Here is a 25,645-nt window from a genome sequence, read left to right on the forward strand (position 1 = left end):
GCACCTGGGTGACTCAGTTGGTTAAGGGTCCGACTCTTGATTTCTGCTCAGGTTATGATCTCACTGTTCGTTAGTTTTGAGCTCCGCGTTGGGCTCTGCGTTGACAGTGCAGAGCCGGCTTGGGATTCTCTCTCTCTCCCTCCCTCTGCCCCTCCACTGCTCATGTTCTCTCTCTCCCAAAAGAAATAAATAAACTTAAAAAAAAAATTAAGAGGGGCACCTGGGTGGCTCAGTTGGTCGAGTGACCAACTTCGGCTCAGGTCATGATCTCACAGTTTGTGGGTTTGAGCCCCGTATCGGGCTCTGTGCTGACAGCTTGGAGCCTGGAGCCTGATTCAGATTCTGTGTCTCCCCCTCTCTCTGCCCCTCCCCTGTTCATGCGCTCTCTCTCTCTTTCTCTCTCTCAATAATAAATAAACGTTAAAAAAAATTTTTTTTAATTAAGAATGAAACATGAAGTTGTATGTACAAAGTCCTTTTTCTCAAAATATACATTTTGTAAAATTTATACATATGTTTGTGCATATGTGGATGTGAAGGTGGAGGAGAATTATGTGTATAAAAATACATACACAGTCAATTCTTATTATTTTCACTGGTTCTTTTGTATAAAGTCACTGCAAACTCTGAATTATCCAACACGGAACCATTTGTTATTCATAGGGGAGATACACAGGTTCCTGTGAGCCTCTGTTCACAACATTTTGTTTACAGACACCTTATTTAATAAACATTGTTGATTCGTTAACATTGAACTCAGGCCCACAGCACTATAACTCATACCTGAACAAGGCTTATCCTAACACATATTCTCCGTAAGACACATCACGGCCTTCTTGCACTTAGGCACACTAGAAAACACTTTAGCGTTGCACTTGGGGAACATCCTAAACAGCGAAATCACCAACAAAAATTCAGAAAAACACGTTACTAAGTATACCATGCAACGGCACTTGTTTATACTGTGAGACCTGAGACAAGAATGCAGAGCATTGCCTTATTTCACTTTCCCTGGGAACGCGTGTGTTGGTGACTAAAACTTTTCACCATTCTGCATGTCTGTAAAAGCACCATGAGTATTGATTTGGGGTTTGCAAATGAGTTTTAGCATGTAGGTGAATTCACAAACATGGAACCCATGAATAATACAGATCAACTATATATGTGTATGTGTGTGTGTAAAGAAAAACACTGGTGTTAGGTTGTTGGATTATGGCATTTTCTGTTTGTTTCAATGCTGTGAAAAAAGCCATTTTGGGATAAAGTTAAATAGTCAGTCTTGATAATAGTAGTGATACTTAGATGACACCTTGGGGAAATAAATCCATCCCTCCCAGTGTTTATCACTGAAGAATATCCAGTGTATTCCCTCACCTATTTATTGAATATATTTCCATGTCTTTGATTTTATTTCTGTTCATATTGTACTAGCTGTATTTGTAAGTATTTGTTTATCTGAAGAAAATGCTTTACTCAACTCTTTGTGAAGCAATTTTGAAATGTCATTCCCAGAATGGAAAGGAAACTGTTCTGTGGGACTTTTTGTGTGATCAAATGCAATAGACTTGTAATCACGTGGTGTTTTGTTTCCTCTTGTCTATTCCTTTAACACATTCAGTCCCATTCAAGAGAAAAGCCCAGAACCAGCGTTCCCTACAGATGTATCTTCAGCATCCGTGCTCCGTGTGAGCCAGCCTCCTGCAGACGGTGTGCTAACCAGTGAGGTACAGCAGAGCCTTGAGGCTTGTAAACTCATAGACACTGACCTCGCCGTTGCAGAAGATGCATCAGATGCCAATGCCGGGCGCCAAGCAGAATGGATGCAGACTAATTCACTTGGGAATGTTGATGTTGCAAGTATGAACACATATTCAGTCCTACTTGTGTCCCTGAATAAGGACAATAGCCTGGTGAAAGCTGTTCCATGAAAGAAGCTCAAAGAACAGGGACTTCAATGTCATTGAGTAGACCACAAGTTCAGACAAAACTTGCATACCGTGTCGGAGTGTGCTACAATGGTAGCATACTTGAAGGGCAACTGAATCTGTTTTAATTTTAGAAAGTATGAAAACAAATACTGTTGGAAGAGGGAGTTAGAATTGGAGGGTCTACTCTGTGCCAGGAATTTAATTTAAGACTGGTATCCCTATTTTACAGAAATGTAAACAGGCTCAGTGCTTAACTCCTTTCCCCTGGTTATTCAGAAACAGTCTTGGATAGTCTTGCACAGTGGCTAAGAGCACAGACTCTGAAGACTGACTAGGTTCTAGTCCTAGCTTCTCCTCTTAGGCAGTCACATGATCTTGGCCAAGATCGTTTCAATTCTCTGGCCCTCTTTCCTTTTCTGTAAAGTGGATGTGATGGTTCTACTTCAGAATCTTGTAAGGACCAAGTGAATTACTGAGCATAAAGTACTCAGAACAGTGTCCTACATAGGCTTAGCACTAAGTACGTGGTAATCATGCTGGATTAGTCTTTGAAACTACCACTAAAAGCATTTTTATAGCATAAATTGGACAGAAACTTTATTCTTCCCTTTAGAAATTATTTCTCTTTTGTGAACCCAGAGTACATCTCATCCATGGAAATTGCTCATAGATAATATAAGTATCGAAAGGCATTGTGTTTTGTAGATCTGAGTGGGAAAGCAAGTTAAAGAATATATATCTGAGCATGTTAGGAGTAACTAAGATCCAGGTCTGCCTTTAAGACATAATTATGTTAAAGGCAGAATCTAGCAGTTCTGGGCAAGTGGAGCAGGTGCCTTTGGTGTTCATTTCCTTTGTCACAACTACATACTGATCTGACTTTGTAGATCTAAAATAACAAATAATGAACTGTGCAGAACTAGCTCTTTTGATATTTGAGAACGGTTATTATTTAAATCAGTGCTCTTTTAATGATGAAGCTTTTGAAAGCTTATTTAATGAATGTCTCCATTTGTTTTATCTATGGTTTCTTTGGGGAAATTCTTGGGTACTGAATTCATGTTCTTTTTTTGTTCCCATTCCTTCTAAGATTTGACTGTTGAGAATCCATGGGATGATAAATTGATTCTCAAACTTTTATCTGGGCTTTCTAAGCCAGTGAGATCCTATCCAAATACTTATGAATGGCAATGTAAACTTCCAGCCATCAAGCCCAAGACTGAGTTTCAACTGGGTAAGGACTATGTGGGTAACAAACTTTTAAACTCTTGTTTTTGTCTGGGAAGTTGATGGTAACCCATGCATGTGTGATTTCCCTTCTGGCACCACCCCTACACTCCCACCCCCACTTCGAGTAGTTTTATCTACAGGATAAAGCTGAGAGCATTTTGTTAAGCCAGAACTGTAGGAGTTTGATTGCTGTTGGGATGATAACTTACAGAGGGCAATTTGGCAATATCTATCAAAGTAAAAAATGCATATACTTTTAGACATTCACTTTTAAGAATTTCCACAGATATGCTTGCATACGTTCAGAATGACATGTATGCGTGTAAAAACAGCAGATTGGAAACAACACAGGTGTCTATGTGACTGCTAAAGTAAATTATGGGACCTCTATAGGAAAATATGGCTTGCTCTGTACTGATAGGTATGATGTCCAAAATAGGCTGTTAAGTGGAAGGGCCAACCTGTATTATATGCTGCCTTTCATTCCTTAAGAAGGGGGAAGATAATATATTCATATTTGGTACTATTTCCAGAGAACCCTTGAAACACACTCAAAACTAACAAATGGTTAATAGAGTGGATGTGGACAACAGTGGGAGCAAGACTTCTCACAATATACTTCACACACACACACACACACACACACACACACACACACAGGTTTCCCTGTTAACATCTTGTATTAGTGTGGTATATTTGTTAAGGTTGATGAGCCAGTATTAATAGATTATTATTAACTAAAGTCCATAGTTTACATTAGGGTTCATTCTTTGTGTTGTACAATCTATGGGCTTTGACAAATGCGTAATGATGTGTATCCATCATTATGGTATCATAAAGAATAGTTTCACTGCCCCCAGAATACCCTGTGCTCCATGTATTCATCATCTCTTCCCTCCACCTGAAACCCTGGCAAACACTAATCTTTTAACTACTGTCTTCATAGTTTTGCCTTTTCCAGAATGTCATAGAGTTGTAATCATACTGTATGCAAGCTTTTCAGATTGGCTTCTTTCACGTAGCAGTATGCATTTAAGGTCCCTTGGTCTTCTCATGACTTAACAGTTCTTTCTCTACAATCACTGAGTAATCCTCCATTGTGTGAATGTGCCATAATTTATTTATCTATTCACCTACTGAAGGACATCTTGGTTGCTTCCAAGTGTTGGCAATTATGAACAAACCACTGTAAACACTCATAGGCACTTTTTGTGTGGACATAAGTTTTCAGTTCATTTGGGTAAATACCAATGAGTTGTGATTGCTAGAACAGGTGGTAAGAGTATGTTTACTTCTGTAAGAAACTGCCAAACTGCCTTCAAATGGAGTTCGTACTATTTTGTATTCCCTCCAGCAATGAATGAGAGTTCTGTTGCTCCGTATCCTCACCATCATTTGGTGGTGTCAGTAACTTGGGTTTTGGCCATTCTAATAGATGTGTATTGAAAGGCATTTCATTATTTTTCATTTGCGATTCCCTAATTATATAATGATGTAGCACATTTTTTCATATGCTTATTTGCCATCTGTATATCTTCTTTGGTGATGTGTATGTTCAGATCTTTTGCCCATTTTTTAAAAATCAGTTCATTTTCTTACTGAGTCTTTTCCCCCATTTTCTTTTTTTTTTTTTTTTTTTTTTTTTTTTTTTTTTTTTTTCAACGGTTTTTTTTTATTTATTTTTGGGACAGAGAGAGACAGAGCATGAACGGGGGAGGGGCAGAAAGAGAGGGAGACACAGAATCGGAAACAGGCTCCAGGCTCCGAGCCATCAGCCCAGAGCCTGACGCGGGGCTCGAACTCACGGACGGCGAGATCGTGACCTGGCTGAAGTCGGACGCTTAACCGACTGCGCCACCCAGGCGCCCCTTCCCCCATTTTCTTAATTGAGTTTTAAGAGTTGTGTATTTTGGATAACCGTTATCAGATAAGTGTTTTGCAAAGATATTCTCTCAGTCTCTGGCTTGTGTTTTCATTCTATTAACTGTCTTGGGCAGAGCAGAAGTTTTTAAATTTTGTCAAGTTTATCAATAGATTTCTTTCATGGATCATGCTTTTGGTATGTGTCTAAGAGGTCATCAACAAACCCCAAGTCGCCTACCTATTCCCCTGTGTTACCTTCTAGTAATGTTATAGTGTTATGTTTTACATTTATGTGTATGATTCATTTTGAGTAAACTTTTATGAAAGGTATAAGTTCTATGTCTAGATTCACTTTTGCATGTTGATGTCCAGTTTTTCATCACCATTTATTGAAAAGGCTATCTTTTCTTAATTGAATTGTCTTTGCTCTGTCAGTGATCAGTAGAGTATATTCGGCTGTGTTTCTGGGCTCTCTCTTCTATTCCATGATCTGTTTGTCCAGACCACACTGCTCTGATTACTGTAGCTTTTATAGGAAGTCTTGATGTTGTGTCAGTCCTCCAAACTATTCTTCGTGTTCACTGTCTGGGCCTTTTCCCTTTCCACATAAGCTTCAGAATCAGTATGTCAGTAGCCACAAAATAACTTGCAGGGATTTTGATTGGTATGGCCTTGAATCTCTAGATCAAGTTGGGAAGAAATGACATCTTGACAATCCTATCCATGTATGTGGACTATCTCTGTTTATTTGGATCTTCTTTTTTTTTTTTTTTTTTTTAAATCAAAGTTTTATGGTTTTCCTTATATAGATCTTGTACATATTTTGTTAGATTAATACCTAAGTTACTTCGTTTTAGAAGATGCTTAAATATTATGGGTTTTTTTTGTTGTAAATTCCACTTACTAATTTCTAGCACATAGGAAAGCAATTGACTTATATGTTAACCTTGTATCCTGCAAACCTTGTTATAATCATGTGTTAGTTACAGGAGATTTTTTTTGTTGATTCTTTGGGATTTTCTGGCTAGACAATGCTGTCATCTGTGTACGAGAACTGTTTTATTCCTTCCCCATCCATATACCTTTTATTTCCTTTTCTTGTTTGATTGCATCAGCTAAGACTTCCAGTATAATGTTGAGCAGGAGTGATAAGAGGAGAAATTCTTGTCTTGTTCCTGATCTTAGTGGGAAAACATTTATCTGTTTCTACCATTAAGTATGATGTTAGCAGTAGGTTTTTTGGTAGATGTTCTTTATTAAGTTGAGGAAGTTTCCCACTATTCCTACTTTGCAGAGAACTGTTAATCATGAATGGGTGTTGTTGGATTTTATCAAACACTTTTCCTGTTTTTATGATAGGATCATGTGATTTTTCTTTTTAGTCTGTTGGTATGATAGATTTATTCATTGATTTTTGAATATCGAACCAGCCTTGTATACCTGGATTAAATTACACTTGGTCATGGTAAATAATTCTTTTTATACTTTTTTTTGGATTTCATTTGCTAATATTTGGTTGAGGACTTTTATATCTATGTTCATAAGAGATACTGTTCTGTAATTTTCTTGTGTTGTAACTGTCTGTTTCTGGTATTAGGGTAATGCTGGCCTCATAGAAGGGATTAGGAAGTATTCTATCCTCTGAAAGAGACTAGAGAATTGCTATAATTTTTTCCTTATATGTTTGGTAGAATTCATCAGTGGAGGGGCGCCTGGGTGGCTCAGTCGGTTAAGCGTCCGACTTCAGCTCAGGTCACGATCTCGCGGTCCGTGAGTTCGAGCCCTGCGTCGGGCTCTGGGCTGATGGCTGAGAGCCTGGAGCCTGTTTCCGATTCTGTGTCTCCCTCTCTTTCTGCCCCTCCCCCGTTCATGCTCTGTCTCTCTCTGTCTCAAAAATAAATAAAGGTTAAAAAAAGAAATTTTTTTTTTTAAAAGAATTCGCCAGTGGACCCATCTGGCCCTGGTGCTTTCTGTTTAGGAAAGCTGTTAAGTATGAATTCAATTTTTTGTCTGTTTCTTCCTGTGTGAAAGAAGAAATTTCATCGAGGTGATCAAATTTGTGGGCACAGAGTTGTTCATAGTATTCCTTCATTAACATTTTTAATTCATGGGATCTTTAGTGATGTCCCCTCTTTCATTTCTGATATTAGTATTTTATGTCCTTCCCCCTTTTTTTCCTTAGGTAACCTGGTAGGGGCTTATGGGTTTTATTGATCTTTTCAAAGAATCAGTTTTTTGTTTCATTGATATTCTCTGTTGATGTTCTGTTTTCAGTTTCACTGATACCTGCTATAATTACTTTTTTCTTCTGCTTGCTTTGGACTTAATTTGTTCTTTTCTAGTTTCCTACGGTGGAAACTAAAGTTATTGATTTTAGATCTTTCTTTTTTAACGTACACATTTAATCCTATAAATTGCCCTCTAAGCACTGCTTTTGCTGCATCCCACAATTTTAATGACTTGTGTTTCCATTTTCTTTTAATTCAAAATATTTTTAAATTTCTTCTTTGAATTATGTGTTGTCTAATCGCCAAGCGTTTTGGGGCTTTCCAGCTATCTTTCTTTATTGGTTACTAGTTTAATTCCACTGTGGTTGGAGCACCTACTTTGTATGATTTCTTTGTTGTTGTTGTTGTTGTTTTAATTTGGTAAAGGTGTGTTTTACGGCCCAGAATGGTCTGTCTTGGAGAGCGTTCCACGTGAGCTTGGAAAGAATGTATAGTGTGCTGTTGTCAGATGAAGTTTTCCATAAATGTGAATTAGATCCAGTTGATTGGTACTGCTGTTCGAGTCAGTCATGCCCTGACTGATTTTCTGCCTGTTGGATCTGTTGGATCCAATCCAACTGTTGGAATCCAAAATTTTCTGCCTGTTGGATCTATCGATTACTGAAAGACGGGTGTAGAAATCTCCAACTAGAATAGTGAATTCGTCTGTTGTCCCTGCAGTCCTATCAATTTTTGCCTCACTATTTTGAGACACATACACATTAAGGAGTTATGTCTTCTCGGAAAATTGATCCTTTATCATTATCTAATGCCCCTTTTAATTAATGCCTGATCACTTTTCTTACTCTGAAGTCTGCTCTGTATGAAATTGGAATAGCTGCCCCAGCCTTCTGTTTATTAATTAACATGGCATATCTTCCTCCATCCCTTTACTTTTAACCCATCTGTGTCTTTATATTTAAGGTGTTTTTCTCATAGACAACATATAACTGGGTCTTGTATTCTTATCGCCTGTCACAGTTTCTGTTTTCATTGGTATATTTTTAGTCTATTGATCTTTAGACAGATTGTTGGTAGAACTGGATTAATATCTACTATGCTTGTTGCTATTTTCTATTCACTGCCCTTGTTCTTTGTTCCCTTTTTTGTCTTCTTCTTTCTGCCTTCTCTGGTTTTATTTGGGTATTTATGTGATTTTGTTTTCTCGGTTAGCATATCAGTTATACTTCATTTTTAGTGGTTGCCCTAGAGTTTGCACTATACATTTAAAACTAACCCAAGTCCACCTGCAATGAACATTATACCAGTTCACAGGTAGTGCCAGGTACTTTATAACAGAATGTTACCAGTTCTTCCCTCCCGTCCCTTAGAACAGTAGTGTCACTCATTTCATTTGTCCTAAGCTGTACTTATTGCACACATTGTAGCAATTATTATTTTGAAGAGCTCCCTGCTAGACCCACTAAGAATAAGAAAAATAAAAGACTTTCTTTTATCTTCATTTACTTCTTTTCCTACACTCTTCTGATCTGAGTTTCTGACATATTTCCTCTTCCTTCTGTCTGAAAAACTTCTTTTAACATTGCTTGCAAGGCAGGTTTGCTGGTGACACATTCCTTTAATCATGGTGTAAGCAAGTCTTTATTTCTTCACTTTTGAAGGGATAATGTCACTGGATACAGAATTTTTGATTTGGGGGTTTTTCTTTCAACACTCACTCCACTCTCTTCTTGCTTGTGTGCTCTCCAAGGAGAAGTCCATGTAATTCTCATCCTTGCTGTTCTGTAGGTAGATGGTTTTGTCCCTCTGGCTTCTTTCACTGTTTCCTCCTTATCTGATTTTCTGCAGTTTGAATACAACTTGTCTAGGTGTAGACTTTTTGGTATTTTTCCTGCCTTGTATTCTCTGAGATTCCTAGATCCCTAATTTAGTGTCTGTCATTAATTTTGGGAATTTCTCAGCCATTATAACTCTAAATATTTTGCCTCTTCCTCTTTTTCTTCTGCCTGCTAATATTCCCATTACACATCTGTTACACCTATTGTAATTGTCCCACAATTCTTGAACATTCTTTTCTATCTTTTAATTTTATTTTTCTTTGCAAATCACGTTTGGAAGTTTCTGTCGACATACCTGCAAGCTGACTGATTCTTTTCCCAGCCATGTACAGCCTATTGATGAGCCCATCAAAAACAGTCTTTATTTCTGTTATAAGTGGGGTATTTTTTTTTTTATTTCTAGCACTTACTTCCTTTTGATTCCTTCTCAGAGTTTCCATTTGCTTGTATTTCCCATCTGTTCTTGCATATTATCTCTTTTTTTCATTACAACTTAGCATATTAATCATAATTTTTAAACAAAGTTCCTGGTCTTATCATTGCAAAATCTTTGCTGTATGTTTGTCTGGCTCTGATACTTGCCCTGTGTCTTCAAGCTGTGTTTTTGTCTCTTAGTATGCTTGTAATTTTTGTTAGCAGCCAGACCTGATGTACTGGGTAAAAGTACTGAGATAAAATAGGCCTTTGGTGTAAGATTTATGCTTCTCTGTCTTGAGATGAGGCTGCCTTTACTGTTTGTTGCCACCATAGAGACTAAAGTTCCCATTTGTGTCCTTATTTCTGTCTCCCCTGTTGGCTTTGGGTTTCCCCTGAGGCTTGTTCTTTTTTTTTTTTTTTTTTTTTTAATGTTTTGTTTGTTTGTTTGTTTGTTTGTTTTTGAGAGACAGAGAGAGAGACAGACAGAATGTGAGCAGGGGAGGGGCAGAGAGAGAGGGAGACACAGAACTTGAAGTGGGCTCCAGGTTCAGTGCTGTTAGCACTGAGGGCTTGAGCTCACAAATTATTAGATCATGACCTGAGCCGAAGTTGGACCCTGAACCGACTGAGCCACCCAGGCGCCCTGAGACTTGTTCTTAAATAAGGTCTGAGACATTAGTTGTGCTGTAATCCCCCAGCTACTGGCTCCAGGGGTGCTTTCTGCTCCTGGGCTTATGCTCTGGCAAGCTGTTATTCTCTGTATCCACCAGTGGGGGCAGCAGTGTGCCCTGTGACCTCAGGTCTTTAATGGCTCTAACATGAGTTGTCGATTTTCGGTTTGTGTAGCTTTTTCTTTTTTTATTGTGGGGAGTGGAGTGATGACTTCCAAGTTCCTGAAAGTGCCACATTAGAAACTGTAAGTCTGCTCTTGTATATTTGATTTTGAACATGTGGATTTTTTTAAATTACTTTGAAAATCTATTGCAACTTTACCTTGGTAGTCTCTCCTCAAACCAGTAGTAACCCCAGTGTTAGAAAAATAGCAAGACTTGGGGCGCCTGGGTGGCGCAGTCGGTTAAGCGTCCGACTTCAGCCAGGTCACGATCTCGCGGTCCGTGAGTTCGAGCCCCGCGTCAGGCTCTGGGCTGATGGCTCGGAGCCTGTTTCCGATTCTGTGTCTCCCTCTCTCTCTGCCCCTCCCCCGTTCATGCTCTGTCTCTCTCTGTCCCAACAATAAATAAAAAAACGTTGAAAAAAAAAAAATTTAAAAAAAAGAAAAATAGCAAGACCAATCCAATTTGAGGGACATTCTACAATTCACCTGACCAGTACTCCTTGGAAGTATCATGGTCATCTAAAACCAAAAGTTGGAAGCTGTCACAGCCTGTCAGAGGCTGAGGAGATTTGATGTATTTGTCCTGGAACATTAAGGAAAAACTAGTGAAATCCAGATAGGCTTGGTCTTAGTAACATACCAGTGTGGGTTCTGTATTTGTAACAAATGTACCATCCTTATTGAAAGTTAACAATAACTGAGCCTGAGTGGCTCAGTCAGTTAAGCGTCCGACTTCAGCTCAGGTTGTGATCTCACAGTTCGTGAGTTCGAGCCCCGCGTTGGGCTCTGTGCTGACAGCTCGGAGCCTGGAGCCTGCTTCGGATTCTGTTTCTCCCTCTCTGTCTGCCCCTCCCTCACTCATACTTTGTCTCTCAAAAATAAATAAATGTTTAAAAAAATTTTCAGAAAAAAAAAAAGAAAGTTAACAATAGGGTCGCCTGGGTGGCTCAGTCAGTTAAGTCTCTAACTTCGGCTCAGGTCATGATCTTGTGGTTTGTGAGTTCAAGCCCCACATCGGGCTCTGTGCTAACAGCTCAGAGCCTGGAGCCTGCTTTGGATTCTGTGTCTCCTCCTCTCTCTGCCCCTCCCCTGCTCATGCTCTGTCTCTCAGTAATAAATAAATGTTAAAAAAAAATACAGAAAAGAAAAGAAAGTTAACAATAGAGGAAACTGGATGCAGAGCAAACAAACTGTACTATCTTTGCAGCTTTTCTGTAAATTGAAAACTATCTAAAATAAAATTTTTACTTTAATAAAAAAATGTTAAGTATTCTATGAGAAATATTCGTACAGTTGTACTTTGCGCTTTGTGTCCCAGTGAAAAACACTTGGCGTTTTTCAAAGGTGTACGTAGAGCTTTGTTCAGCACTTTACAGGATCAGCAGTCTTGCCAAGGACACAGTGCAGGTATCACCCCTTTAAACCTGAGAATATTGGCAAAGAGAGGATGTCTGCCCGCTCCTGCCATAAAGTGGCAGGCCCGGCGCCCAGCAGTGCTACCTTTGGTCCCCCCACATGCCATGTAAAAAGGGAGGCTGTTTTGTGGCAGGTGTTTAACTTTTGTTTAACGCAAGGAAAACATTTCCTGAGGGAGCTATATCCATTTTTATGTATGAAGGCAAACAAGCACCAAGAAAATTCTACAAATACACAATTTACCAAAAATGATGTTTTGAACCTTTTTTTCCCCACTTTGACACGTCTGTCTTCTAAGGTTCTTTGCTGGTCTATGTCGATCACCTTCTTGGAGAAGGGGCCTTTGCCCAAGTCTATGAAGTTACCCATGGAGATATGAACGATGCCAAAAATAAACAGAAGTTCGTTTTAAAGGTAAATAATCTGAGCAGTTTTTTGTGTAGTGTACAAATGAATTTTAGAACTTGAGTTCGTCAGCCCCCTTTTTTCTCTCTTGAGACAACAGTGATTTCATTTGGGTCCGTAGTCCACAATTAAGAAACATAAACTGTCCAGCAAGGATTCGGGATGGCCTTGCCACAAATGACCTCACAGCAGACCCCATGCTTCGGCAACAGTCCGTAGCTTGTCATCACCTTCTACCGCACATCATTTGTTGGGGTACACGTTGCTTTCTGGCTGTCATTTTCCAGAATGTGAGACTGGATGTGAATGTCACATACCTGACTTGCAGGTCCAGAAGCCTGCCAACCCCTGGGAATTCTACATCGGGACCCAGCTGATGGAGCGACTAAAGCCAAACACGCGACACATGTTCATCAAATTCTATTCCGCCCACTTATTCCAGAATGGCAGTGTGTTGGTAGGCGATCTCTACAGCTATGGCACGTTGCTGGTGAGTGAATTTGATGTGAACGTGATTTGGAAGTACGTTTTTGGCCTGTGCCCTGCTCGTACCTTTTGCGGTTGGAGCTTCTGTCGGAGTGGCAGGTGGGATTGTTTCATTAATCTCATTAATCCTGTGCAACCGATTCAGGATTCCACTCTCTGTTGTTTCTAGAATGCAATCAATCTCTATAAAAATACCCCCGAAAAGGTGATGCCTCAAGCTCTAGTCCTCTCTTTTGCGCTCAGAATGCTCTACATGATCGAACAAGTGCACAGCTGTGAAATTATTCATGGAGACATTAAGCCAGACAATTTCATACTTGGAAACAGGCAAGTGTTGCACTTTCAATGCAGTTCTGTTTCCCAGCAGCCTTCCATTATTTGTGCTCATGCCGCCTGGCCCTTGTTTGTCTTTAATATAGATTTTTGGAACAGGATGGTGACGACGATGATATATCTGCTGGCTTGGCATTGATTGACCTGGGGCAGAGTATAGATATGAAACTTTTTCCGAAAGGAACTACATTTACAGCAAGGTGTGAAACGTCTGGTTTTCAGTGCATTGAGATGCTCAGCAACAAACCATGGAACTACCAGGTACAGAACTGAAGTGAGAGAGTTGAGAATTGATTCCTTTATCATACTTACTATATTTTACAAATGAACTTGGGGATCTAGTTAGTTTGAGCCGGTCCCATCCTCTCCTGTGCTGGGAGTTAAGACCATGCTCAAGTGTTTTCAGTTGCACACATATTCCATGGCGAGAGGCTTCGGAGGGCAGGTGGAGACCAGCCACCAGAGCCGCGGGGGAGGGAGGTGGGAGGACTCCAGGCTGCCCGTGTGGAAGACAGGCTGGAGCACTGCGTTTGCCCCTAGACAGAACGGAGGACCTGAGAAGCACACAGTGGCTCAGGGAGAACGGCTTTCCCAGGGGCTGCCTCAAGAGGCGGTGGCCGGGAAGCCTCCAGCAAAGCCCACACAGGCATCACTCAGCAGGGCATCTCGGTGGGGGGTTGAATAAGCTATTTATTTATTTCTTCCAAAATTACTTAAAAATAAAAGCCTGTGGTTATCTACTTGCTGCGTAAGTTAGACCTCTTCATGTACTCTTGTGTGCGTGACTATTTTAGTCACACGTGCCTTACGTTTCCTTTGTAGCTTGATTACTTTGGAGTGGCCGCAACAGTGTACTGCATGCTTTTTGGCACTTACATGAAAGTGAAAAATGAAGGAGGAGTTTGGAAGCCCGAAGGTCTTTTTAGGAGGTGAGTATTCGCGTTGGTGCCACAGTGAAAGACCACGCATGGTGGAATGTTGGGTCCATCTGGTGGAGAACAGATCTCTGCCGCTGCGTGGAAAAGCCCTGCCTCGGGAGGGGCGGTGAGGCAGCACAGTCCTGGACGCGGGGCACAGTGAGCAGGGTACAAAGCCCCGCTGCTGCTGTTCCCGGATCCCAGACGGTGTGGGGCAGCCAATGTTCTCCAGTGAAAGCTCCCGGCCACACAGTCAGCATCCTGTACGCCCTCAGATGTTCCTCTTTACCCTTTAGAGAGACCACCTGGTGTCACGGAGCCTCAAGCTTTTGCTGGTTTTCTCGCGTTTGTAAATGAGAATAATGCCGAGCGTACTTTCCTAAGATGTTGGCTTTTTTTTTTTTAACTTAATGTTTGCTTATTTTTGAGAGGGAGAGAGACAGAGTGTAAGCAGGGAAAGGGCAGAGAGAGAGGGGGGGGAGACACAGAATCAAGAGCAGGCTCCAGGCTCTGAGTTCGAACACACAAACTGCAAGATCATGACCTGAGCCCAAGTCGGACGCTTAACCAACTGAGCCATCCAGGCGCCCCTCCTACGATGTTTCTCATAAGAAGCAAAGGAAATCATGTACGTGAAAGTGCTCTGTAAATTATGAAGTCATATGATGAGGCAGCTGTCTGTCACAGGATAGGCTTTTAGTTCCTATCTCTGTGTGACTGTAGTTTTTGTAAGACTGTCTTCTCATCTATAAAATCATAGTGAAAATTGATGACTAGACTAGAGCTCTTTCTGGGAACATGGAAGGCTCTCTTAATAGTGTCATGTGAATAAGCTATAATAATGTTCAAGGATTTGGTACATGCAGATTCACTATATCAGTTAAGCTTCTCTTAACTTTTTTTGAGGTATAAAAACATATGCAGGAAAGGACACTTGCTTTTAGCGTGCAAAAAGTCTAATGGAGTTTCACATGTTTATCTTGAAGAAATTTAAGCTGGGACTCCCCCAGCCCTCCCACCCACACCCACACAGCCCGACCAAAAATACGAAAGCAGTTGGCGGTAATTTTACAAAATGGGGTGCCAGTTTATAAATAAGATTAGATCCAGGCCCTGAAGGGAAACTTATAGCTATGGTTTATTCTGCATAATGAGTCATCAAATTTAGTAAATACTCTATTCCTTCTCTTGCTCATAATCAAAGGACCAGAGGGTTATTCAGAAGGCTTCTGTCTCTGACTGCCAGTGTAGAGAAAAATCTTAACCCTCAGCAGGCCTGATAGTAATGGGCTGAATATTCTGTCTGAAACTCAAATCTCGTTGTATTCTGCTTTTGCCCCAGTGCCTTATCTCCATGCTGTGGGGTTTTCACAGTTAATTTTAATGATCACAGTAGTTGGAACTCTGAATCTGAACTCTATTCTGGGTAGTCCAGCCTGCCTACCTGGTCCCGGCACATACGCAGTTAGGCCCATCAGAACCATTCGGCCAGATTGGCAGATTCTGGGAGTATGGTATATAATGCTAGCCGAAAGCAGATCGATTTTCATAGATAGATAGATAGATAGATAGATAGACAGACAGACAGACCGACGGACAGTTCTTCACTGAAGAGCTATTATTTCTAAGCTACTTAAGTCATTTTTTTGGAGTAAGGTGTGTACATTTAATTAGATCTTCAGTTTCTCTTACCTATAATAGATTCCAATTCTTGGTGCATTATAATGTGTTTAGATGAAGTTCTATTCAGCCGTCCGAGCATGTAGAAGCCAGAGGCAGGAGTGAGGTGGCCCCACGTGTTGCACACTACATTTTGTCTTGTATCCATGCGTTGTCTCTCCAGGCTTCCTCATCTGGATATGTGGAGTGAATTTTTTCACATCATGTTGAATATTCCAGATTGTCATCATCTTCCATCTTTGGATTTGTTAAGGCAAAAGCTGAGGAAAACATTTCAACAACACTATACAAACAAGATTAAGACCCTACGTAACAGGCTGATCGTACTGCTCTTAGAATATAAGCGTTCTCGAAAATAAAATACGGACATTCCCTAAAAATCACTTTGTAAATGCTCACGTACTCACTTTGACCCTTGATGTTTTCCACACCTGTTGTTTATGTCAATATTTCTTAAAAATAAAGTCTACAACATATGTCCATGTGACCTAGTCATTACAAATATTTCAACAAAGTATAGCAGGCTGATGGGGCGGGTGGCACTTGAAATGCAAGCCTTCGTGAAAATAAGTTGATGTGCACATTCCCTGAAGTCACTTTTAATACCAACCTGTTCACTTTAGCCAAAAAGCCAAAAAGCAAGACAGCTTTTTACTAAGTTGAGGGTTTATATTTGTATAAAATAAACAAAAATTTTTCAAATGATATTCAAAGGACTTCAAATTTTTATGGATAGAATTTGACCGTTCTTTATTGTACCTGTTCTTCAGTGCTGTCCATAGGAAATATTACGTTTATAAATCTTAAGCTTCTTCCTCTTTTTTTTTTTTTTTTTTTTGGAAAGTACCATTCAAAAGAGTATCCCCCATCTTGAAAATAGTCTCATAAGCTGTATAACAGGCAACTTAGCATTTTTTGACATTTAAAGCTGGAAGGGTCCTATAAACTGAACTGAACAGCCTTCCTCCAGGCCTTCCTCCTTCTTTCCTTAGCATTATGATGTAAAGAAAGTTGAGGCAACTCCCAATTCAGGAGCACAGTGAACCGCCTCCTCCCTTACTCCCACCCAGCAGGTACCCCATTCCAGAAGCAGCCATGACCCACTTTTAAATCTTTCCCAAAATGATTCTAAGCCTATTTCTGTACACTTTTCATATTTAACTAGCATAATTAGGGTTTTTTTTAATTTAATATATAGAAGATTTACTACATAGAGGATGGTCTCATTTTTGTTAAGGACTGTATAATATTTTCGTTATATGATGTATCTGTAAATTCCTAGAAACGAAATCGCTGGGTCAGAGGTGAATGCATTTAAACTTTTGTGTCAGGATCTCCAAATAGCCCCCATACAGGCTGCGCCAGCACGAATGAACATCTGTTCCCCTCCGCCTGCGCTACAAGCACAGATCAGGCTCTCCACATCCGCTGCTCTGACGTGGAAAAAATGGTATCTCCTTACTCTGTCCATTTGCATTCTCTTCTGAAATTAGGCCAAATATATTCAAGCTCTATGTGTGTTCTTCTTCTGTGAACTCTCTAGTCTTTGTCCCCTTTCCATTTTGATCTTTTTCAGGTGAACCTGAAGGAGCCCCTTTATGTGAGGTACAAATATTTGTCCCAGTTTGTCATCTGTCTCGGAACTCAAGATTTCTGTTTCCACGAATTTTTTTTTTTTTAAGATTTTTTTTTTTTAATGTTTTATTTATCTTTAAGACAGAGAGAGACAGAGCATGAGTGGGGATGGGGCAGAGAGAGAGGGAGACACAGAATCCGAAGCAGGCTCCAGGCTCCGAGCTGTCAGCACAGAGCCCTACGCGGGGCTCGAACTCACAAACCGCGAGATCGTGACCTGAGCTGAAGTCGGATGCTCAACCGACTGAGCCACCACCCAGGCGCCCCTGTTTCCACGAATCTAAGAAATTTTTGTTTTATACTCTGATTTATAAAGTTTCAAATGGCCTTTTTTGGCTTTTGTGTCTCAAAATGCCATTCTCAGTTGAGAAATACAAAAAAAAGTGCTCTCATTTTTTGATACTAGTACTCATTTAAATACTTAAGACTAGGGACGCCTGGGTGGCTCAGTCAGTTAAGCATCCCACTCCCGGTTTCGGCTCAGGCCCTGATCTCACGGTTAGTGAGTCGAGCCCCACGTCAGGCTCTGCACTGACGGCATGGAGCCTGCTTGGAATTCTGTCTCTCCTTTCTCTCTCCTGCCCCTCCCCTGCTCACGCTCTCTCACAATATAAATAAATAAACATTTAAAAATATTTAAAATAAATACTTAAGACTTTTGACTGCTTAAATCAGATCTAGTTTCCTATTTTTTTCTAGGTGGTAGTTTGAGCATCTGAACCCTATTGGTTTCTGCAAAAAGCTTTTCAGATGGTTCTTTTGAAGTTTCCCAGTAACTAGTCATCACTACGAAAATCATGGGTTTTTTTAATTTTTTAACGTTTATTTATATTTGAGAGAGATAGAGACAGTGCGCGAGTGGGGGAAGGGCAGAGAGAGAGGGAAACAGAATTAGAAACAGGCTCCAGACTCTGAACTGTCAGCAGACAGCCCAACGTGGGGCTTGAACCCACGAAACATAAGATCACGACCTGAGCCGAAGTCGGACGTTTAACCAACTCAGCCACCCCAGGCGCCCCTTATGAAAATCATGTTTATGTCTTTCCCAATTTTTCACTGGTGATTTTTCTCTCGCTGGCCTAGGACCACTAGGAAAGGGCTAAACAGTGGTGGCGCTGGGCAGCCCGGCCTCCTGCTTTAGCGGGAGCTCTTCTCAGGTTTATCCAGTGAGCTCACGATGCTGCCCTGTGGTAGGTGTTTTTAGTCGCGTTGAAGAAGTACCCATCCATCTCTTCTCGCACAATGTATTAGAACACTTTTTTCTGGCCCATCTTCCCATCTGTATTGGTCCAGCTCTCTGCCATTCCTCTGTGTGAATTTATTGATTTAACCAGTCCTCTATTTACAGACCATTGGTTTCACCGTTTTATTGCTACAAAAAAGTTGAGTGCGTGTGCAAATGTGTCTGCAGGATAAATTAATAGAATGGGATCCCAAAATATGCTTTATTTTGAAAATAAAAAATGTAATCTACATGACTGATTACACACTCAATCTGGAAGGAAGCTGAAAAGGGACAGACCTCCTCAAACAAACTAACATTACATTTATTCTGAAAGTGTCAAAATAACCGAGCACTGATAAACCAAGATTGTGGGGTTTTTTTTTTTTCTTTCAAAAGTGGCTGTTTTCAAAGGAAGACAAGACAAGAAAAGATAAGGGTGCTGTTTACTAAACTAAGAGCGAAATGTGTCCATCTGGGAAAGGCCACTGTGGGTGCCTTCAGTCTTGGGCAGGGAGGACACTTGGTGTCCAGCCCCTATTAAAGAAAACTTTTTTTAATGTTTGTTTTTGAGAGAGAGATTGACAAGAGTGTAAGCAGGAGGGGCAGAGAGAGAGGGAGACACAGAATCCAAAGCAGGCTCCAGGCTTGGAGCTGTCAGCCTAGAGCTCGATGCTGGGCTGGAACTCGTGAACCACGAGATCATGACCTGAGCCAAAGTGGATGCTCAACCAACTGAGCCACCCAGGCACGCTGGCGTCCAGCCCCTACTGACTTGTCCTTTGTTCCCATCCACCCATTTGCTGTTACTGGGTTGTCAGCTTCTCTCACACTCCAAATATCGTCCATGCTATTCACACCAACAACCTTGACCTGACCACAGTGTCGTCTCAGCACTGCCGTCGCCCATCTGGTGTCTGATCTATGCCAAGGGCTTTACTTAAATAAACTTCACAGTCTGATTTCCTAGCAACGGCCTTGTCTCCAGGGAGAAAGGCTCGATCTGAGCAAAGTAAGCTACTTTAAGCACTTCAGCCAAATAGTTTTCGTTTTGTTTTGTTTTATCCATTACCTAGTACAAACAATAGCAACCATCTTCATTTAATTATAAATCGGTTGTCCGGATTGCACACGCGCACACACACACGCACACATGCACTGTTTACCTGCACAAGGAAACAAGCTGTGCATCTAAAGGGCAACTGAAATGGATGAGGCATCCGAAGTCAGCTCTGGGAGGGAGGAAACTTCGGGCTCACTCCGCTAATGAGACCGAAGTTTCCCTGAGGACGGGGCTGGGTCTTATTCAATATCTGTGTCTCCTGAAAAGCTGAGCAGGGGTGCAAGTAATCCCAAGTGCTCAAACTTTGGCTTGACTCGGCATAGATTCCAATTTAATATCTATCTTGGGTCCAGGCATTTCCTACTCATTCTTGGCCCCATGCTCCACATTCTAAGAAAAAAATCTGCTCACGTAGGAAGTTCGGAGATTACTGTTACCAGTGCCCTTTCCCTCTGGATTTTATCTGTGGTCTAACGCAATGATTCTAAAATTTACTTTTCCTAAGACGTGAAGGAACTACAAGCATAACTCCTGCCTATCAGAAGTAAGAGCCCCTGAAGAGCCGGGCATTTGGCCCAGTGTAAGTTCACCTGCAAAGCTATCACTCACACCTTTTTCTGCCATTCATCCCAGGAGGTCAGCGTCCTTGGTCGTCCATTTCCCTGATCCCTCAAGTCAGTCCACCTGTCTGTCGGCTCCATTCCAGAATGTTTCAGACAAACCCATTTCTGGGCTGGGTAGGCTACAGGCAGGCCAAGGTGCTGTAACGGAAAACCCACACACACAGTTTAGAGGAAACAGAAGTGATTTCAAGCTCCTGTTACAGTCTGGGGGTAAGCGATCCCATGCTGGCACTGACCCTGCCATCCTCCACAGAAGGCTTCCAGGATGTTCGAATTGCTGCCATTCTCAGTGGTGGAGAAGACACAGAGACTGCTCCCCAGGGCAAGACCTGTGAGGTGCAGGCCCCAGTTGGGCTCACGGCCCGCAGGTCTGATCAGTCATGTCGTCCCATCCCCCTGCCGGGGAGACAGGAATGAAGTGTCCAGCTGGGAGACCGTGTGCCAAAACGTGGGGGTGACAAGTTCACTGAAAGGCAGAAGACAGACCTGGAGAAAGATGCCAATCACAGCCACAACTCCTTCCTGTTCCCCTTGCTCTGAGACTGTTCACAGAGGTGAGGGGCCGTGGGGGCCCCCTGGTGGCCATGGGGGCTGCTGCACGTCCACAGTACCGGGATCCAGTCTCCTACCCAAGGGAGTCACACATGAAGAAAATTACGTGACAAGGTTTACTCTGTTACCGTTTAATGTTGAACACGTGGAACAATGTATAGGTCTATGAATAAGTAAAGCTTTCAATGAATCACGAAACGCTGATGGTACAGAACACTTGATAGCGTTTTGTGTGTGCGTATATACAAACACACACGTATCTCAATAAAAAACACTGGTAAGTAAAAAAAGATTCTTGAATAATACGTAGGAAAAACGTCATGACATCCCTCTTAGAATAAGAAATGCAATTACCTTTGGCCCTTGAATAACATGAGTTTGAACTATGCAGGTACACACATAAGCAGATTTTTTTTTATAATTACAGTATGGTACTGTAAATGTATTTTACGTATGACTTTCTTTTGTTTTTAATTTATTTACTTAACCTCTACACCCAATGTGGGCCTCGAACTCACGACCCGGAGATCAAGAGTCTCGTGCTCCACCCACTGAGTCAGCCAGGCACCCCTTCCTTATGACTTCCTTAACATTTTCTTTTCTCTAGCTCACTTTATTGTAAGAATATAGTATATAATACACATAGCATGTGAATTGTGTGTTAATCAACTGTTTATGTTATTGGTAAGGCTTTTCTGGTCAACAGTAGGCTATTAGCAAAGTTTGGTCCTGGGGGGGGGGGGTGGCGCGGGGAGTCAAAAGTTTATGCAGACTTGCAACCCTACCCCCTCATGTTGCTCAAGGGTCAGCCATATACCCTACATTCATATGCATGATACACATGACTGTAAATGGGTAGATCTGTTTCCAGAAGGATACAAAATAAACTCAGCACCACCACTGGGAAGGCGGGTGTCCGACGGTCAGTGTAAGAATGAAGGGGAGGTGGGTGTCAGGAGAAGGAAGAAGAAAGAGCAACTTTTGTCTTTTTACTGTATTATTTCGGCATTGTTTTTTGGGTTGGTTTTTTTTTTTTTACAATGACTGCATAGTTTGTAATCGAAAAACGCCCAGCATGTTTTCAAGTTAAAGAAATTGTCACTCGATACATTTAGTGTCACACTTGACATCACAATAAATGTTAGATATACAAAGAAATAGGAGCAATCCGGAGGATGGCAGGGCTCCATGAATCCCCTCAGAGGGGTCAGCAATGCCCCACCTCCTGGGGAGCGTCATGGTAAGAAAATTCTAAAGCACCAACGCCGGACCCCAGGCGTGGCTTTAAACCAGGAACAGCAATCTGTAAGAGCAAACGCTGAAGCGGCTGGGTCGGGGTGCCACTCGTCCTCATCCTCCTTCACTCCTGCACTCCTGGGACGGAGGTACCATTTACCCCAAGTGCACGTGAGCAAATGGGGCACAGAGAGATGAAGTAGCACGCTCGGTGGGGAGCCGGGGTATGACACCGGGCGACCTGGCCCCAGAGTGGGTGCCCGAAACCTTGGCCCTGCTCCTACACCGGAGGTCACCCTCAGAAACAAGGAAAAGAAATCCCTCCCCAGCCAGCGTCAGATGTCACCCCTACGTGACACATGACTCAGGTCTCACTGCACCTCAGGTCATGGGCCCCTTTATAGTGGGGCCCGTGACAAGGTACAGAAGAATGAGTCATACCCTGACAACTCACAAAGGATTGCGCTCGCTCAAATGCACTTGCGAGGCACAACGGTCAGAGTCCTGGAGACGGAAGGCAGAATGGTGGTTTCCAGGGGCGGGGCGGGGAGGGGGGGGCGCGGAAAGAGGGGGTTGCCGTTGACCGGTTGCGGTTCCATTTGGGAAGACAAAAAGTTCTGGAGACCCGTTGCACAACAGCGTCAATATGCTTAAAACTATCGAACTATATACGCTTCGACTTGGTTAGGATGGTAACTTTTATGTGATGGGTATTTTACCACAGTTAGAAATTCGGTTAATAAATAAGATAAATCCCTTTTAATTTCCCGGAAGGAGCACATCACCGCACTGGGGGACTTCCAGCTGGAGAAAGTGACCTCGGAGACCGATTTACTTAAAAGCTAGCTATCATTGTAATGTAATTAAAGAAGCTTTGAGGGGGGCGCCTGGGTGGCTCAGTCGGTGAAGCGTGGGACTTCGGCTCAGGTTCACAGGTTCAAGCCCCGCGTCAGGCTCTGTGCTGACAGCTCGGAGCCTAGAGCCTGCTTCAGTTTCTGTGTTTCCCTCTCTCTCTCTGCCTCTTCCCCCCCTCACGTTCTGTCTCTGTCTCTTAAAAATAAATAAACATTAAGAAGCTTTGAGAGCCTTCCCTGGAAAAAGAAGCCACTGTCACAGAATTTTATTTTCGCATTCATGTTTTCCTTCATTTTGAATAAACACCACATCTAAAAGCTACTGTATTAGATATATTCCTTTACCATATGTAAGTATTCAAAATTCATTCACGTAACACTGTAGCATGTGATTTAATAGAATCGCAAAATATCACATAAAAATAAATGAAAAGCTTTTACACACCCACTGAAGGGACGTCACACGTGTAGGTCCATGTGTATGATCAGTGCCCCTCAAAATCTCTTCCAAGATTTCCCCCTCCTTACTGCCCTGATCAGACCTCAGAACAACCCCAGGCGGGGCACTCGGAAGCAGCCTTTCCACACCTTTCAGCTGGTGGCTCAGGGCAGGAGGGGCCGATGCGCAGGCTGGTCACAGCACAGAGCGACCTGGGCTGGGAAAATCACCTCTAGATAGAATAAGCCAGAAGGGATGGCCGCCTAGCTTGGTTTCCACGTGTGCACCCTTAAAGGTCCAGGATCACGCACTGTTTTCGAAATTGGGATTCTTGGGATACAGGTCACCGGGTGAAAAGTTCAGAATCTCATCCAAGGAAGGGCCTTCCTCCTCTGGGGCAATTTCAGACTCAAACATCTGCTGCAGCAAGGCGTCCACGGTCCTGTACTCTAGGAGGAGGGAGAAAGGCACACGGAACTGGCACGTGTTGGGGCCGGAAGGGGAAAACTCGGCCCGGGCAGAGCTGGGCTTTCCAGAAGGATGGCCCCTGAGTCGAAGACGACGCTCTAAGCATGGCTAGCCAAACGCTCTTTGGAAGAAAGGATAAAAAAGTCAGGAAAGAACCACTCATCGCTGCTGGTGCGGACCCCACTGCGCTCCTCAGCCACCCAGAGCTCTAGAGCCCGAGAAGGTGCTCCCTGGAGGATGGAGGAGGGTGACGCCTGGTAAGGGCGCCCTGCTCACGCCACTGCTCCCGCAGGCCATGCTGAGCTGCTCACTCGGAGGTCGCGCCTCGGCCAGAGACCAAACTGACACGCAGGTTGCTGTGGGTTATTCAGCCAACCGCTAATTCGCTGAGAATAAAATGGCTAAAGAAATAGGTGTTGAGGGCCCCCACGTCCCGGGCACATCGTGAGGCCCTGGGGATACAGCGGAGGGCAAGAAGACATGGCCCTGCACCCGACGGGAAGCTTTGAGTCTACAAGGAAGACAGACGGTGACCAAACAGTCACTCAAAGATCAATGACAGGCAGCCAGCATGGCGAGTCACAGAGGGAAGGAAGAAAGGCTGAGAAAGAGAAGGAGAGACCAGGCATACATATGGGCTGCAGCAGCCACGACAAGGGACCTTGTCTTTTTGGTTTTGTTTTAATTTTTTTAATGTTTGAGAAAAGGCAAGCAGAGGAGGGGCAGAGAGAGAGGGAGACACAGAATCTGAAGCAGGCTCCAGGCTCTGAGCTGTCAGCACAAAGCCCGTCGCGGGGCTCGAACCCATGAACCGTGAGATCATGACCTGAGCCAAAGTTGGACGCCCAGCAGAATGAGCCACCCAGGCGCCCCTTGCCCTTGTCTTTATCCTTAAGACACCGAAGGTCAGATTTGCGTTCGGAAAACATCTCTCTGGCTGCAGTGAGGAGCGTGGATCGGAGGAAGTTTTGCATTGGGTTAAAACTTACTTTTTTAAAACAAGTTTACTTATTTTGAGAAAGAGAGAAAGAGAGCACAAGCAGGGGACGGGCAGAGAGAGAGGATCTGCGATAGCAGTGTGGAGCCCGACGTGGAGCTCGAACTCACAAACTGTGAGATCATGACCTGAGCCAAAATCAAGAGTCAGATGCTTAACCAACTGAGCCTCCCAGGCACCCTTAAAACTTACTTTTGGATGCAATTCTGAAGTACAAGCCTTTCAGGTCCTTCCTTTTGTTGTCTCCATCGTCCCCACTAAAGCCACTGTCCTTAGCATCCACGTTATCAACGAGCATCCCGTCCTGCATTTCTTCTCTTCAAGGAGGAAGAGACATGAACAGGGTCAGGTCCCTCAGCTGAGTCCCGCATGTGTCCTCCCAGCCGAGGCCCCGTGTTACTGTCCAGCCACATCCAGGGCTCCGGACAGTGAAGGTCCCGGAGAACTGACCCACAGGACCAGGCTGGGTGCCACGAGACACTTAGAGATTAAACGTGGCCAGTCTGCTTCTAAAGTTCTGTGAGCTACACGAAGGGGAACACAATACTCACTCTTGGATTCCCACTCCGAGCTCTTGAATCTTCTTCTCGATAGCAGTTTCTACTTCACTTTTCTCTAAGGAATATGCCACAAAAAATGCCTCCAAGATGAATGCTATGAAAATACTGGGAAAGAGGAAGAGGTAGAGGGCGTTAGCCGAGGTCCAGGTGACAGGGAAGCCTGGACCCAAAGAGTGTGTGAGCCTAAATAAAAAGGCAGCCTATTGTGGCAAAGAAAATACAACACACAAGGAAAGAATGACAAACAGTATCTCTCGAGGATTGGGCACAACTTTCATTCACTTGGAAAATCTTCTTTTATAACCTCTTTAAACAGTGAATATTAAAAAAGAAAATGGGTTTGTTTCTAGGGGAAGCTTAGGCCAAGTATTTGTTGGTAGACAATTCTCTATGAATATGTCAAGTTTCTGCACAGTCTGG

General features: G+C 42.7%; 2 protein-coding genes across 3 annotated transcripts in view; one reads left to right on the forward strand and one right to left on the reverse strand.

The window, feature by feature from the left end:
* The window catches only part of BUB1 (BUB1 mitotic checkpoint serine/threonine kinase), a 46,932-nt gene extending 30,869 nt beyond the window's left edge, over window positions 1–16,063 (forward strand). Inside the window, exons 18-25 of the mRNA XM_042982030.1 lie at window positions 1,619–1,857; window positions 3,019–3,162; window positions 12,054–12,169; window positions 12,489–12,650; window positions 12,816–12,973; window positions 13,066–13,240; window positions 13,802–13,908; window positions 15,740–16,063. Coding sequence (XP_042837964.1) covers window positions 1,619–1,857; window positions 3,019–3,162; window positions 12,054–12,169; window positions 12,489–12,650; window positions 12,816–12,973; window positions 13,066–13,240; window positions 13,802–13,908; window positions 15,740–15,935 — 1,297 coding nt within the window. The 3' untranslated portion in view covers window positions 15,936–16,063. The remainder of the gene's footprint in view (window positions 1–1,618; window positions 1,858–3,018; window positions 3,163–12,053; window positions 12,170–12,488; window positions 12,651–12,815; window positions 12,974–13,065; window positions 13,241–13,801; window positions 13,909–15,739) is intronic.
* Window positions 16,064–22,918: 6,855 nt separating this feature from the next.
* Window positions 22,919–25,645, reverse strand: part of LOC102968763 (two pore calcium channel protein 1-like) — a 40,874-nt gene continuing 38,147 nt past the window's right edge. For both annotated transcript variants that reach the window (XM_042982032.1, XM_042982031.1), the window contains exons 17-19: window positions 25,217–25,330; window positions 24,858–24,982; window positions 22,919–23,649 (exon numbers count right to left, since the gene is read on the reverse strand). In XM_042982032.1, coding sequence (XP_042837966.1) covers window positions 23,504–23,649; window positions 24,858–24,982; window positions 25,217–25,330 — 385 coding nt within the window. In that variant the 3' untranslated portion in view covers window positions 22,919–23,503. The remainder of the gene's footprint in view (window positions 23,650–24,857; window positions 24,983–25,216; window positions 25,331–25,645) is intronic.

The sequence above is a fragment of the Panthera tigris genome, chromosome A3, assembly GCF_018350195.1.
Source record: "Panthera tigris isolate Pti1 chromosome A3, P.tigris_Pti1_mat1.1, whole genome shotgun sequence".
NCBI classification, from domain to species: domain Eukaryota; kingdom Metazoa; phylum Chordata; class Mammalia; order Carnivora; family Felidae; genus Panthera; species Panthera tigris.